Source organism: Acomys russatus, chromosome 10 (genome assembly GCF_903995435.1).
Source record: "Acomys russatus chromosome 10, mAcoRus1.1, whole genome shotgun sequence".
Lineage (NCBI taxonomy): Eukaryota > Metazoa > Chordata > Mammalia > Rodentia > Muridae > Acomys > Acomys russatus.
In genome coordinates, this window is record NC_067146.1 from 78375358 (window position 1) to 78388495 (window position 13138).

At 41.7% G+C, this 13138-nt stretch overlaps 1 protein-coding gene across 2 annotated transcripts in view; it reads left to right on the forward strand.

Annotated features, from left to right (window-relative positions):
* The first annotated feature begins 2669 nt into the window (after positions 1 to 2669).
* Positions 2670 to 13138, forward strand: part of Tpk1 (thiamin pyrophosphokinase 1) — a 316448-nt gene continuing 305979 nt past the window's right edge. The window contains exons 1-2 of one of the 2 annotated variants that reach the window (XM_051152465.1): positions 2670 to 2703; positions 3032 to 3089. In XM_051152465.1, the coding sequence (XP_051008422.1) occupies positions 3047 to 3089 (43 nt within the window). In that variant the 5' untranslated portion in view covers positions 2670 to 2703; positions 3032 to 3046. Of the gene's footprint in view, positions 2704 to 3031; positions 3090 to 13138 lie in introns of those variants that run through there. The other variant, XM_051152466.1, reaches the window with a different exon arrangement.

Consider the following 13138-nt stretch of genomic DNA (forward strand, 5'->3'; position numbering starts at 1 on the left):
ATGAATAAATATTGTCCCATCTAAGGCTGGTCCAAGGCTCTCCTTTTTTTCCCCCTGCTTTTCTTTTCTCTATAGCTGATCTTTAAATAATCTAACACACACTACTCCAACTTTTCTATTTAATGGAATATTTGCCAAATACCAATACTTTTCAAAGGAAGAAAATGTTTGGACCACTAAAGATCCCAAATAGCTAAAGTATTATGAACAAATCTGTAGGTCTCATAATATCTGTTTTCAAAGCACACTAGAAAGTGGCAGCAATCAAAACAGCAACTTAAAACCAGATGCACAGACGACTACAAAAGACAACCCAGGCTTTAAATCTCCGTTTTTACAGCCAGTTGATGTTAATGAAGGCAGTCAAATCAAAGCTTGGGGAAAGTGCTATCTGTGGAAACTGGACGTCTATAGGCAAAGGAAAGAAAATAGTCACCTATCTGGGTATAAAAGTCAATGGAAAATGGATCAAGACTTAAATATAGGATATAAAAATCCCAGAAGACAATATAAGGAAAACACTTGAGCACTGATCTGCACAAAGATTTTGGGGGGGGGGCATGGGGGGGCAGGGGTGGTGGAGAGAGGAGACATGATCCAGAAAACATAAGTAACAAAAGCAGAAGTAAATATTGGGTCTTTACTGAGCTAAACACGTTTTGATATAACAAAGAAAAAAATCAACATTTTAAAGTGACAGTCACAGAACTGGGGTTTCTATGTTATGTCATTTATTTTACAAGGGACTAGTTTTCAGAAGTATAAGAAATTTGAATTTTAAAAAAAAAAGGAATAAAAAGGAAGGAGGTGACTGCTCCTAGATATGGTGGTCCCAGAGAGCTCTGGGAGAGTCTAGAGTGAACATGGCCATGAGCTGGGCCATGTGAGGAGAGGGGAGAGACAAGAGGGAAGAATAGAAGAGGGGAAGAGTGGAAGAGGGAGAAGGGAGAGCCAGGAAACAAAGGGTAGACAAAAAGGGCCAGGTAACCAAAAAGGCTAGATTATATAGGGAAGGGCAGCCCAGGCCCTGGGCTGTAGAAGTTTAGGGTAGGGGATGGGGTTTGCCAGCTATACACTGTAACAGGTAGGGACTGAGGGATGCTGGGAGAATCTGGTGGCCAGTTCCACTTTGATACGCTAAATAGATACCTTAGATAGCCATTGGCCCTAGGTCTAAGACCTAACAGAATTCCAGTCAACTTTGTGAAACAACCATGCCAATAAATACTCCAAATTAAAAAATGGCCAAAGACTTGAATATCCGTGTCTCAAGGGAGAAGACATGAATGCCCAAAAAAGTATAGGCAAGAATGCTCAACATCATAAATCTTCAGGGAGCTGAAATAAAACCACAATCGGATATTAATATGATGGAGATGGAGAAGAGGGACAGTGACAGGCACAGGGAAAGGTGAAAGTCAGGAAGTGGGGCGAAGATGCAGAGAAAGGAAAACTCTCAAGCATGGTTAGTGGAAATTCAAGCTAGCATAGACCTGTGAAAAATACAGTGGAACTTCCTTTAGGAACGAGAAGATAGAACTACCATATGGCCCAGTAATCCTACTACTGGGCACATATCCAAACAGAATGGAAAACACGCTGCCAAACACTCTGCCCTCTTGTGTTTATTGAATTAGTATTCATAGTTGCGAAGATATTGTGATAGAGAAATGGATAAAAAAAATTGTTATATACGGTTAACTGTTCCTCAGTTATAAACATAACGAAATAATGGCATTTACAGAAAATTACAGACGGGACTGGAAGACACAATGCCTATCGGTTGAAGTATGTTGGTAAAGAAAGGCAAATAGTGTATTTCTTACTGTTATATAGAAGCTAAAATGTTGATATCAAAAAAGGAGAGAGTTGAATAGTGGTTGCCGAGTTTAGGGAGTGTGTTTTGCATCTTTAAATTAAAAAAAAAAAAAAAAAGTTTGAGTTAACAAGACCTATTACCTGTCTGGGGAAGTACATCAGTTAGCAGAGTGCTTACCTAGTGGATACCCAGTACCACATTAACAGGACATGGTAGCCATGACTGAAATCCCAGTACTTAGGAGGAAGAAACAAGAAGACCAGACCAGGCTTATGACGTCTTCTTCAGCTACGTTGAGGCTAGCCCGGTATACATAAAACTGGCTTTTAAAGCACAGGGTCCGTCTCTGTAATTCCTGGGCCAGCGAGAGAAATAAGGGCTCTAAGAAGCTCTGACTCCTCCCCGCGGGCTAGGGTGCTGCTGCTGGTGGTGAAGGTGGTGACTCTTTGGCTCTTTACCTTTGCTTGAAATTCGGTTTTGCTTACTGTTGGGGAAGGAAAAAAAAAAGCTGCATTCCTTCAAAGTGGCAACTCCTTTTAAAGGGTTTCCTTTGGTTCGTTTCCAAAGCATTGTTTGTGCAAAGCACAGGAAGCAGGAGATAAAAACAGAAGGTGGACTCGTCGGACTGGGTGTGACAGATGGGCGGAGGCTGACAGGAAGCCTCCACGGAGTAAGGAACTGAGCACAGCTAGACGAAGCTGAGCCCGTGACACACAGCCTAGGGCTGCTCCGGAAGGGGCAGGGCTCCGCGCGCACACGCGGAGCGCGAGGCCTCCTCCCGCGGACGCGCAGCGCGCCCCAGGCCCCGCAGTCGAGTGCCGAGCGGCCGATCCGTCACTCGGGTAGTCCGCGCTCCCTTCGCTCGTGGCTCCACCCGCCGTTGTGTAAGTGCGGCGGCTGCCAGCGCGAGCTGGCGGGGCGGGGGCGCGGGAGGGAGGGGAGGAGGGAGGGTGGCCGCCCCTCGTACCCAGTGCCCGGATAGACGCTGGCGCGTCTGGGCAACTGAGGCGGTGGCGGGGAGCTCGCTCCGGGCCTCTGCTCTCCGTCCTGGTACTCCTGAGTCCTCCCGGGACTTTTCCCCCCGCCCACAGCTTACAGCACCTTCTGGTCTTCCGCTGTGCCTAGGCCAAAGTGCCAGCAGTGCAGTGGTTACTGCTGTAGCCGGCTCAGATTTGGGGAAGTTTAATTTGGGACTTTTTCTTTTCCATGCAGAACCCAAAACCCGCTATGGAGCATGCCTTTACCCCGCTGGAGCCCCTGCTACCTAAGGGTACCGTATTCCTTCCTATGCTACCTTGTCAGCAGGAGCCCCGCAGAGGGAGCACATCCCGCTGAAGGGTTGCTGTCTGGGTATTAATCCCTACCACCGGTTTCTCTTTCTATGGGCAAGTTACAAAACCACACACCTGTGCTTCTGTGTCCTTGTTTGAGAGGTGAACATAAATATCAGTCCTTGTCCTGTAGAACTTTATAAGGACCGAGCAAGTTGGTAACAATTTGTGTCCTCTACCCGAAGTTAAAAGAGTAAGCATCTGACACTGAACACATCTCCGGCAGGACATTTGACACTGGGGATGTGAGGGATGGCAATAGCTGTCTGTCAGGGATGCATTTCTAATCATCTGAAAGTACAAGACCAATAAATGGTTATGTAAAATGTCTTAAACGGCTTAACACCAAGGTTTTAAGTTTTTATTTTAAATTTCTTGGTGCTGGGAATCAAACCAAGAGCCTTGAGAATGCTAGGCAAATACTCTTATCAGTACACTGCATTGCCTGCCCCAAGGATTTTTATTTTTCAGACTTTGAAATTATCGCGCTCCACATGGTAATCTGTGGAATGAATTTTATTAGTAGCATTTCTTCTTATGTAATTTGACTGCAGTGTTGTAAGGCTAGATGTATTCATTTTTCAAAATAGCCTTTGTATCTATGAATGTTTGTGTAGGTACATGTGCATAAAGAGGCAAGATGTCAGCCTCGGGTGTCATTCTTCAGGTGCTATCCACTTTGTTTTTGCATTTCTCATTGGCCTGGAAAGTCACTGATTAGGCTAGATGGCTGGGCAATTGGATAGGGACCCCAGGCATCTTTCTGTGGCCACCTCCCTAGGTCTAGGATTACAAGTACTAGCCACAATGAGCTCTGAGATTGAATTCAGTTCTTCTTTCTTGATTGAACTCCCCGGCCCCTATTTATCAAATAGTGTTTATTGTGTTTTCACTATGTAGAACTGTGGGTTTATCATCAGTTTCAGAAGAAGCATCATTTTTCAGCCATTATTATTATTATTATTATTTATTATTTATTTTATTATTTTCCTTTAGTTTTTATAAGCATGTGAATTCAGAGGTCTTGTTCTGAGTTTTGAATTTGACTTGTATTATCACTAATACATCCTGGGAGTACTGATGGGAAAAGCCAACAGCAACAGCAATGGCAATAGTTGACGTTGGTCTTCATGTACAGTCGTGTGTCCCTTAAGGCCTGAGATGCTTTCTAAGAAACATAGGGCCAGGTGCCTGTCAATTGTGTGAGCATGTTAGAGTCCATCTGTGTGTGACGATGCACTAGTGTATGTCCTCTTGGGGACCCACCCTTTTATACCTTTAGTGCCTCTCTCATACCTTTTTATCTTATATAGGTGGAGGGAAAGAGTGATAGAATGAGAATTAAAACAGGGTTTTGGTTTTTGGGTTTTTTTTTTTTTTTTTTTTTGGCTTGGTTACGGGATTTCCTATTTATTTTTTTTTCAGACATAAAAGCACCACAACATCTTGTGAATTAAATTTTACAGTTTTTAATTATCTGATAATGGCAGAACCAACAGCATCTTGAGAAATAAACATTTGCTCTCGGTGGGCTTGTTGACCTTTCGATCACTCACTACAATGTAAGGCTGTTAATGTCTTCAGATTGCTAACAATCCTGCCCTGAGAGAGGTACAGAGAGGGCTGAGTGGTGTAAGATGATGCGGAAGAATTCGAACCTACAGGTTGAAATGTTAGCCTTGCGTCCTAGTAGTTCTCAGACCTTGAGATTCAGCTTCTTCATCCTGAGAGCAGAGCTACATCATGGAGCTATTGGAACTGTTCATTAATTCATGTAAAACAGTTAGATGCAGTAGCTAGGAGCTATCAGCTTCAGTGGCAACGTCTGAGAGAAAACAAAATGGCAGTGGCAGTTCAGGGCCAGTGCTAAGATGGGAGTCATAACGCGCAAGAATTGAAGTGCTTTGCCTTCAGTTTTATTACCGCCTCAGTGGAGAAGCCTTGGCCCTTTAATTTCGAGCGTTTCTAGGTTTACACTGGGGCAAGGCCTGTAACTCTGAGGTATAGATACCGTGTGAAGTACAAAAATCCAGAGACAGAATCCAGTGCTCCCATGGTGGGTCTCAGAATTTCTTCCTCTGTAGATTCCTGCCTCGTTTTTAGCTTTGGCCTTGAAAACAAGGTCCCCAGGCATGTTGCTGTTGACTGTAGAGCCACGTAAGATATACTACAACTGAATGGTTACTATGAGACCAATGCTGTCCATAGTCCTTTATAGCAACGTAAGCATTGGAGGTTATTTTTTATTGGAGGGCTTTTTATTTTTCTTCTTTTTAAGTAGAGCAAATAAAGCCTTTCCCAAACTGCTAATATTTCACTATAGTCTTCTGGAAATAACTGTTACTGCTTATTTTCAAACAAAATGGATATACATTATAAATTGTTTTATAGATGACTATCTTGGAACAGTGAGTTAAAAGGTATATGCATGTTAACTTCAAGGGTCGTACGAGCTCCTGGTGTTTCTACCAAGCGACAGATCATTCTGAAACGGTATATGATAGCTGGGGACTTTGTGGTAAGGCACATGCTTTCACGTATGTGCCTTGTCCTCCACTCTTCTCATGAAAATCAAACAACTTTATGTAGTCTTCTGAATCATGGGCTTGGATGTTTAAATAACTAAACTGAGTCATAGAGAGAAGTCGCTCATTAATTGTCTCTCTTTCCTAACCTCTCTCCTCCTCCTCCTCCTCCTCCTCCTCCTCCTTTCCCTCCCTTCTTCCATTTCTTCCCTTTTTGTCACTTGTATTCCAGGCTGGCTTCCAGCTTCCTATCCAGCTGAGAATGCCTCTGAGCTTCTGGTCCCCCTATCTCCTCCTGATGATGCTTATCACCTGATTTTATGAGGTGGTGGGGATCCAACCTAGGGCTCTGCATGGCAGGAAAGCACCTTCCCACTAGGCTACATCTGCAAACCCAAGTTTTGCGTTTTTCTAATTAACAACGTACATTCAAATTGGTCTTTTAAAAGAGTCATATTATTTGAAGTTTGTATGGTTCCTCTCTCCAATTCATACTTTGATAAAAAAAATGTTTTTGAAATTTTATATACATGTACTGGTTGGGTAAATTCCCAGGAATGAAATTGCTGGTGAAAGGTATTGTACAACTCCAGGGTCAGGAAAAACGATGAAGTGACTAGGGCTTTCCTGTGCCTACTGGGTGCTGTGGGAGATACAAAAGTCAAAAAGCCTGTACTTCCTGTCTAGGAGCGTACTGTGTAGTAGGAGGTGGTAAGATGGCGTCTACTTAGATGGTACACTGCACAGTCGTTCTGTGGGAAGCACAGGGTCTTCCGAGAAGGAGATGAGGGAAGGCCGGAGTAGGCCAAGAAGTTATGGCTGAGCACACTGTCTGCATCTCTAAAAGGGTGTGCATTTAATTTGTGAGCAGCACTAGGAAATCAAGAGTGCGGGCCAGCCTGAGGGAGGGCTGGCACTGCACCCACACAGGACAGCACAGATGGCAGCTGTGTGAGGAGATCAGATGCAGGTGGAAGGCATTGGTGGGAGTTTGAAAATGGCAGAGAGATGAGTAAAATGAGCACATGGGGCATTGAGAACCATTTCAGAGAACAGGCTAGAAAATGTTGAAGGGTTTTGTGCACTTGGAATAGTCCATAAAAAAAAAAAAAAACAAAAACAAAAAACAAACCTCTTTAGGCCACCCTCAAGCTCTAGTAAATCCCGTGACCTTCGGCTAGGCACACAGTTACCATCACCGCACCTGGGAGACTGAAGTAGGAAATATAGAAAAGAAAATGGATCATGGTTCCTTGCTAAGCGCATGGCTTTTCAAAGATACCTGTGCACGAAGTTGCCATAAGTTTGTAAAGGAGCTGAAAAATCCCCACTGTGTGGTGCTTTTCACGCAAGTACAGGTACACTCAGTCAGAGTTGCCTGCGATTATCAGTGACATGTTGTATGGGCTTGCCACCCAGGAGCAAAGGTGTAAGTTTGTGTAAGTACACTCTGAGAGTCACATGATGACATTGTATGAGGAGATTGTTCCAAGCCTTATCTCGGTTTTGCAGGTCCTCCGGAATCTGCCTCCTGGCTGCCATCCAGATTCTTCTGTCCGTCACTCTCTGTACCTGTTTCCTTACGTGAGCATTCCTTCCAACTTTAATAGGCTTCCCTTAGCTCACGCTGCATTTATCACCTAGGAAGCTCCTTATTAATTCTTAGACTTGTTATTTTTAAATCTTATCCATTCTCAGAGGTGCTCAGCACCAGCTGGGGCTTTAGTTTGCATTTCCTATGTATGGATTTTAATATATTTTATTGGGCTTTACATATCTGTAAAGCATTTCTATTATCTGCAAAGGAGGCCTCTGTATATGTTCTGGTTAAAATTATAATTTCTCTCTCATTATTTCTCTGTATGAGTGTGTGTGTGTGTGTGTGTGTGTGTGTGTGTGTGTGTATGCACGTGCACACACACATGTATATGTGTTGATGTATATATACCACAACACACACACACATGCACGCACTCACGGACTACTTGTGTCAGTCATTTGTTCCATCATGTATGTCCTGGCATTTGAACTCAGATTGTCAGTTGGGTGGTAGGCCCTTTACCACAGTGATATTTTGCCCGCCTTAGATAACAGTATTTTAATTTTTTGTATTTTTCACCAATAAAGTAAGGTGATTACTTCTTTAATTTTTAGAAGAGTTGTGAAGACAAAAGTACGTGTAGAAAGCATTTCACATGGACACTTAGGAAGAAATGAAGCATTTTACCTCATTTTTCAGCTTTTAAAATTAATAAAGAATAGTATTTAACTAGTTAATAATATTAACAAGTAGGGTATTTTATTGCTGTTTTACACTTCGTAAACACATGTAGCTTTTCAATGTATCCTTATAAATCTTCACTTTTCGCTTATCTTCATCTTCAGTTTACCACAAAGCCTTATAGCTCTGCATGTATGAAGCATTTACAAGAAAGTAAAGTTTATTTCAACCTGATGCAAAGTGCAATCACTTGGAAAGGGGATCACAACAGAAGACTACCTACGTTAGGTTGGCCTGTGGGCCTGTGTGCGGGGATTTGTCTGGATGAGACTGATTGATATGAGAAGAGCCAGTTTGAAAGTGGAAGGCTCCTTTCTCTGAACTCGAGTACATGCACTAATTTGCTCTTTTCTGCCCACGACTAAAGCTGCTGCTTTAGATGCCTGCAGGTCTGCCTGAGCAACAGAAATAAAACTTAAGATACAGAGGCAGAAGGATTGCTGTTTAAGGGCATTCTTGTCTGCATAGTGAGTTTCAGGCCAGCTAAGACCACAACACAAGGCCCTTTCTCAACAAACAAATAAAGAGTTCAAATTATATTTTACAGTCTATGTCATATTAGCTTTTAGCCACCAATGAAGTACTCAGCAAGCGTGATTTATAAAGATAGTTTATTTAACTTTCGATTTTGTAACTTCAAAGTCAAAGAGTAAGCATGGTACCAGGGATTTAGCCTCTAGTGAGCGTTGAGGAGAGTGGCCTTTGTGGCAAGGCGCCATGTGGGAGCAAACACTCCGGTCTGCATCAGAGGGCAGAAGGAGAGACAGGGCTCTTCAGTCTCCTGTGAGGATATATCCTGTTTATATGAGTGCCTCCTAGTGCGCGTCACCTCTTAAGGGTTTGTACCACCTGACAATAGTTCCACTTCAGGGACCAAGCCTTCTGTTACACTGGCATGTCATCAAACTGAAGCATACTCACTCTATAAAGGTAGAAAACTTGAAATGAGCTGGGTATGTGTCTCAGTGGCAGAGGACTTTAGCATGGATATGGCCCCTAGGTCCGTCTACAACACTGCACAAAACAGAAGCACACTCCAACCCCCCAGAGGCTGCTACTATTGCCATAGTGCATGTATGTGTGCATTTAATCTGGATTTATATTTACATCCTTCCAGATACTTACTGTGTGCAAATATGCACTTAAGCTCTTTTTAAAAATGGGAATATGGTTTAAGTTGCTTTATTCAATCATGACTCCACTTACGATATTAGAGAGTATATAATGCCATCAATATTTAAATTTCCACTGTTCTAGAATGAGTTTTCCTACTTGCTTTCTTCCTATGAGGACCACCTGTGCATTTAATCCAGTCTTATTGAATCTACCAAGCTTGTTCCTCACATTTTTAATTCTCCTTGACATTGTTGGCATTTTAAATAAAGCCTTTACATCAGCCTTAAATAGGTCTGATGGAATAAAAAAAATATAGCAATTTGATATGTCATACAACTCACTTTAGAAATATAACTTCTGAGTCAAAAATTCCATTTCAGTTTCTCCACATAATTTGATCTTCATAAATAAATTTTATGCTGGTAAGCCTTTTATTGATCACTTTGCATTTCTTTGCAAAAAGATTATAGACTTTTAAATTTAGAAAAGACTCCTTTGAGCATGATGCTCTTGGGAGTTATTTCTTCTAAATTGAATTGCCATTATTGAGGCTTATTCTAAACTTAATTACCATTTTAAGTATTATTAATGCACATCTGATCCAGTCAGCATAATTATATTACAGACTTTTGTAATAACTAACGTTTACATGGCATTGTATCCTCAGCATAGTTCTAGTGCCTCGACAGCCTGTGGAAAACTTGTGAAAATAAAAGGTTTGAGCTCTAGATGTCCTCATCTCAGTTCGTGACCTCCCCACGTCACTTGGTTTCTAGGAGCCTTCGTTTCTTTATCTGTTAAAATAAGAATAAATATAAACATTTAGTCCCCAGGCAAATGTTGGACATTTTAAAGTACATTGAAGGAGAGGTCTGTTCAAATGTAAATTCACCTTATTAGAACTTCGTACTAAATAAGCAACATACTGATTGTTAGACCCTGAAATCTCCAACATTCATTTTTCTGAGAAATTCTCAAGTGAGGATGCTATTATTTGATTAAGGGTTGGTCCACTTAGTTGGAGAGTTCTAGGTAAGTGTAAATGAACGTGTGGTACTCAGTTACATGCGTCCATGATTGTTGAACGTGTACATGCATGCAGCCAGGAATTGTGGGCCAGTATGGCTTTATTTTTTATTTTTTGATTCAGTTGCTAGTGACTTGAAGTTTTTGTTCAATCTAGAATTAATGATATTTCTTATGTGTCTGGGTACTTCATGACTGTTGAAAATGCCCGGTCGAATTTAAATAGCATATTAAAACCTGAGGCAAATACGACCCTTCGCCAGTTACTAATGGCACACCTGGCTATCTGTCCTGGAATTCTGACCCCTGTAAACGATACACACATCTTGGCCACAGGCCCCCATTCTCTGTATTTTGCCCAGCATTCACATTTCAAGAACCCTAGAGATGGCATTCATACGTGTGGTACTTGCTGACCTCCTTCTCTAAGCTCCTCAGCAAAATAGAATAGGAACTGATGTGTGAGAGTGATTTGACTTCTGTGAATCTGCACTGATTAAATATGTGTCAGTAAGAGAAGCTGTTTCTTGGTCACGCTGTCAACCTCTCTGCTTTTGTCTCTTCTGTAGCTTCATGCATTGCAGCAGTGTGGCCACTAGTGACATCCTACTTCTGTAGCTGACTGTAACTGGAGTAAAAAGACAAGAAGCCCCCACTCCATTACTAGCACACATTCAATGTTTTGTAACAACATACTAAGTTACTCTGGCAGTCTTAACTGAGCCAAAGTTGGTTGCTTTAGGAACAAATTTTGAGAGGCTGGGGAGAGATCGGGTCAGTGGTTAAGAGCATGCACTGTTTTTGCAGAGGCCCAGTTCTCACAGGCACAGTACATACACATAATTTAAAAAATAAATAAAAATATATATTTTTTAAACATCAGAACTTTGTTTTCCCACAGCTGTGAGTGCCGGAAGTCCAAAATCAAGGTATCTTGATTTGCTTCGGTGTCTTCTGTGGCCTCTCTCTTTGTCTCGCAGGTGATACTCAGTAGCTGTGTGCACCCATGATTGGCAGCTCCTCCATGTGTAAAATTTCATTCTTATGAAAATACCAGCTACGTTTGCATCAATACTGACCCGTATGACTTTCCTCCAAATAGAGTTGAATTCTGAAGTGTTGGTTGCTAGGAATTCAGCCGTGATTTGAGTTTGAATTTTGATTTATGCTTTAGTGGTCTACACGATGCTCATGTGATAGGACCAACCACCATTAACTGCAGTTCCTTAGTCGGCCATGCAAACATAAAGTTATACATTTGCCATTCTGTAGTGAAAAATGTTGCTGAGCTGTTATAGCTAGCTAGTTCATAGCTTTGTGAAATGTGATTTTTGACTTACAGTATTTTCAGTTTCTGGTAATTTTATCAGGACATAAACCAATTGTAGTTGGAGTGGGTCCTGTAGCCCAGTAATTACCAAATAAGTAAGTTTTACTCTCACTGTAATAGAATATAGCTCTTATGTAGAAAGTCACTTTTTGTCTTTCTTAGGTATTTTATGTGTATCTGTACATTTGTTTGTTTATGCAACGCTTTCTGACTATCCACTGTTAAACATTTTTTCGGTAGTATTTATTAAGACACAGTAAGGAATTAAGTTTCAACCTAAAACACTTGGAAAAGATTCATCCTACAGCAGGTGGCTTAAGGTAATGAACATCATTTTGTAAGTAATTAATTTTTTTTTCCCCAGATGGGGGTGGTGGCAGATAAGCCTCTTGCTAAGATGACTGTTAAGGATTGTGGTATTTTATTCAGGGTCTAGCTAGGAAAATCTAAAAGACAACTAGACTTCAGAGTTTCAGGAGTTAATCCTAACATTTTCTTCATCGATCCACGGATAGCCTCATAACTTTGCAATTAACTTCACCAACAATGAAAAGAATATTCCTTCTCCAAGGTCGGCCCTGGATAAAGGTGTTTTTAGAGATAGATTGAGGGGTGAAACCTGGGTGTTCTGCTTCTGTGCTTCTTCGTGTCAATACGGCTTTGTTGTTTGCATTGAAGTAGTGCGCTTGTCTTTGATGTCTAGCAGAGGGTGGTCCTTGAGTACAATGGGAGTTTTCTCATCTCAAGAGTACATATCTCAGAGAGCAGAGCTGTCACACAAAATCAATGTCCATCTGAACCACTCCAGAGCAGTGGCTTCCAGGTCCTTTGTCTTGTGACCTCAAAGAATGAAATTTAGGACAGTGGGAGGGTGAGTTTAAAAAGGAGTTTTACGATGGCGTTATAGGTGGGAGCAGAAGACATCTGTAGAGAAGGAGTGGGTACTAGAAAATGGGTTCCATCGGCCTGCTAGACTCGCAGCATTTTTGTTTTTTGTTTTTTTGGGTTTTTTTGTAAGAACATGGCAGAAATCGGGGTGGGGGTGGGGATGAGGAGTGAGCTGGTCAGTCCACAGTGGTTCCAGGTGCCTCACAGTTTATGTCACCTTCACACCTAAGGAGTGTTCATATAGTTTGTGGAAGAGGAATAGAAAGATGACATGAACGCGGACCAGAACCAAGGCTGAGCGAAGGGCATTTCCAGCTTCTGGCCCAAGACAAGTATCTGAGTGTTACCCTGACAAGTGTGTCTCCTGTTATTAGTCATGTTGAAACTTAGAACTAACTTACTAATTTCTAAAAAATAACTTTTAAGGAAAAAGGAGGGATTCTTATCTCTTTGTTGAATGGTAAATGACAAGGCCACTGCTGCAGTGTTGTGGTCTTTATGGTTATGTTAACCTGTTTCACCCCTCTACAAAAACTCAAGTCCTTCTCAGGTATTCTTCAGCTCTATGGGGCCTTCCTTGGCAAGTTGCTGCTTTGACTGCAGTATTTTCCTTGATGTGTAACTCAAAAGTGTTGGCCTAAAGTGTATGTACAGCATGCCAACACTTTCCGCCACCACCCCTCTTCACTTTGTGTGTGTGCTGTAAGTTTAATTTTTCCCCCAATTTGGTTTGGTGGGGTTTTTTATTTGCCTCGTTTTCTGTTGTACTTTTACTTACATTTTATTATGTTCGATGACAACTTTCAGTCCATCTATTGTTAA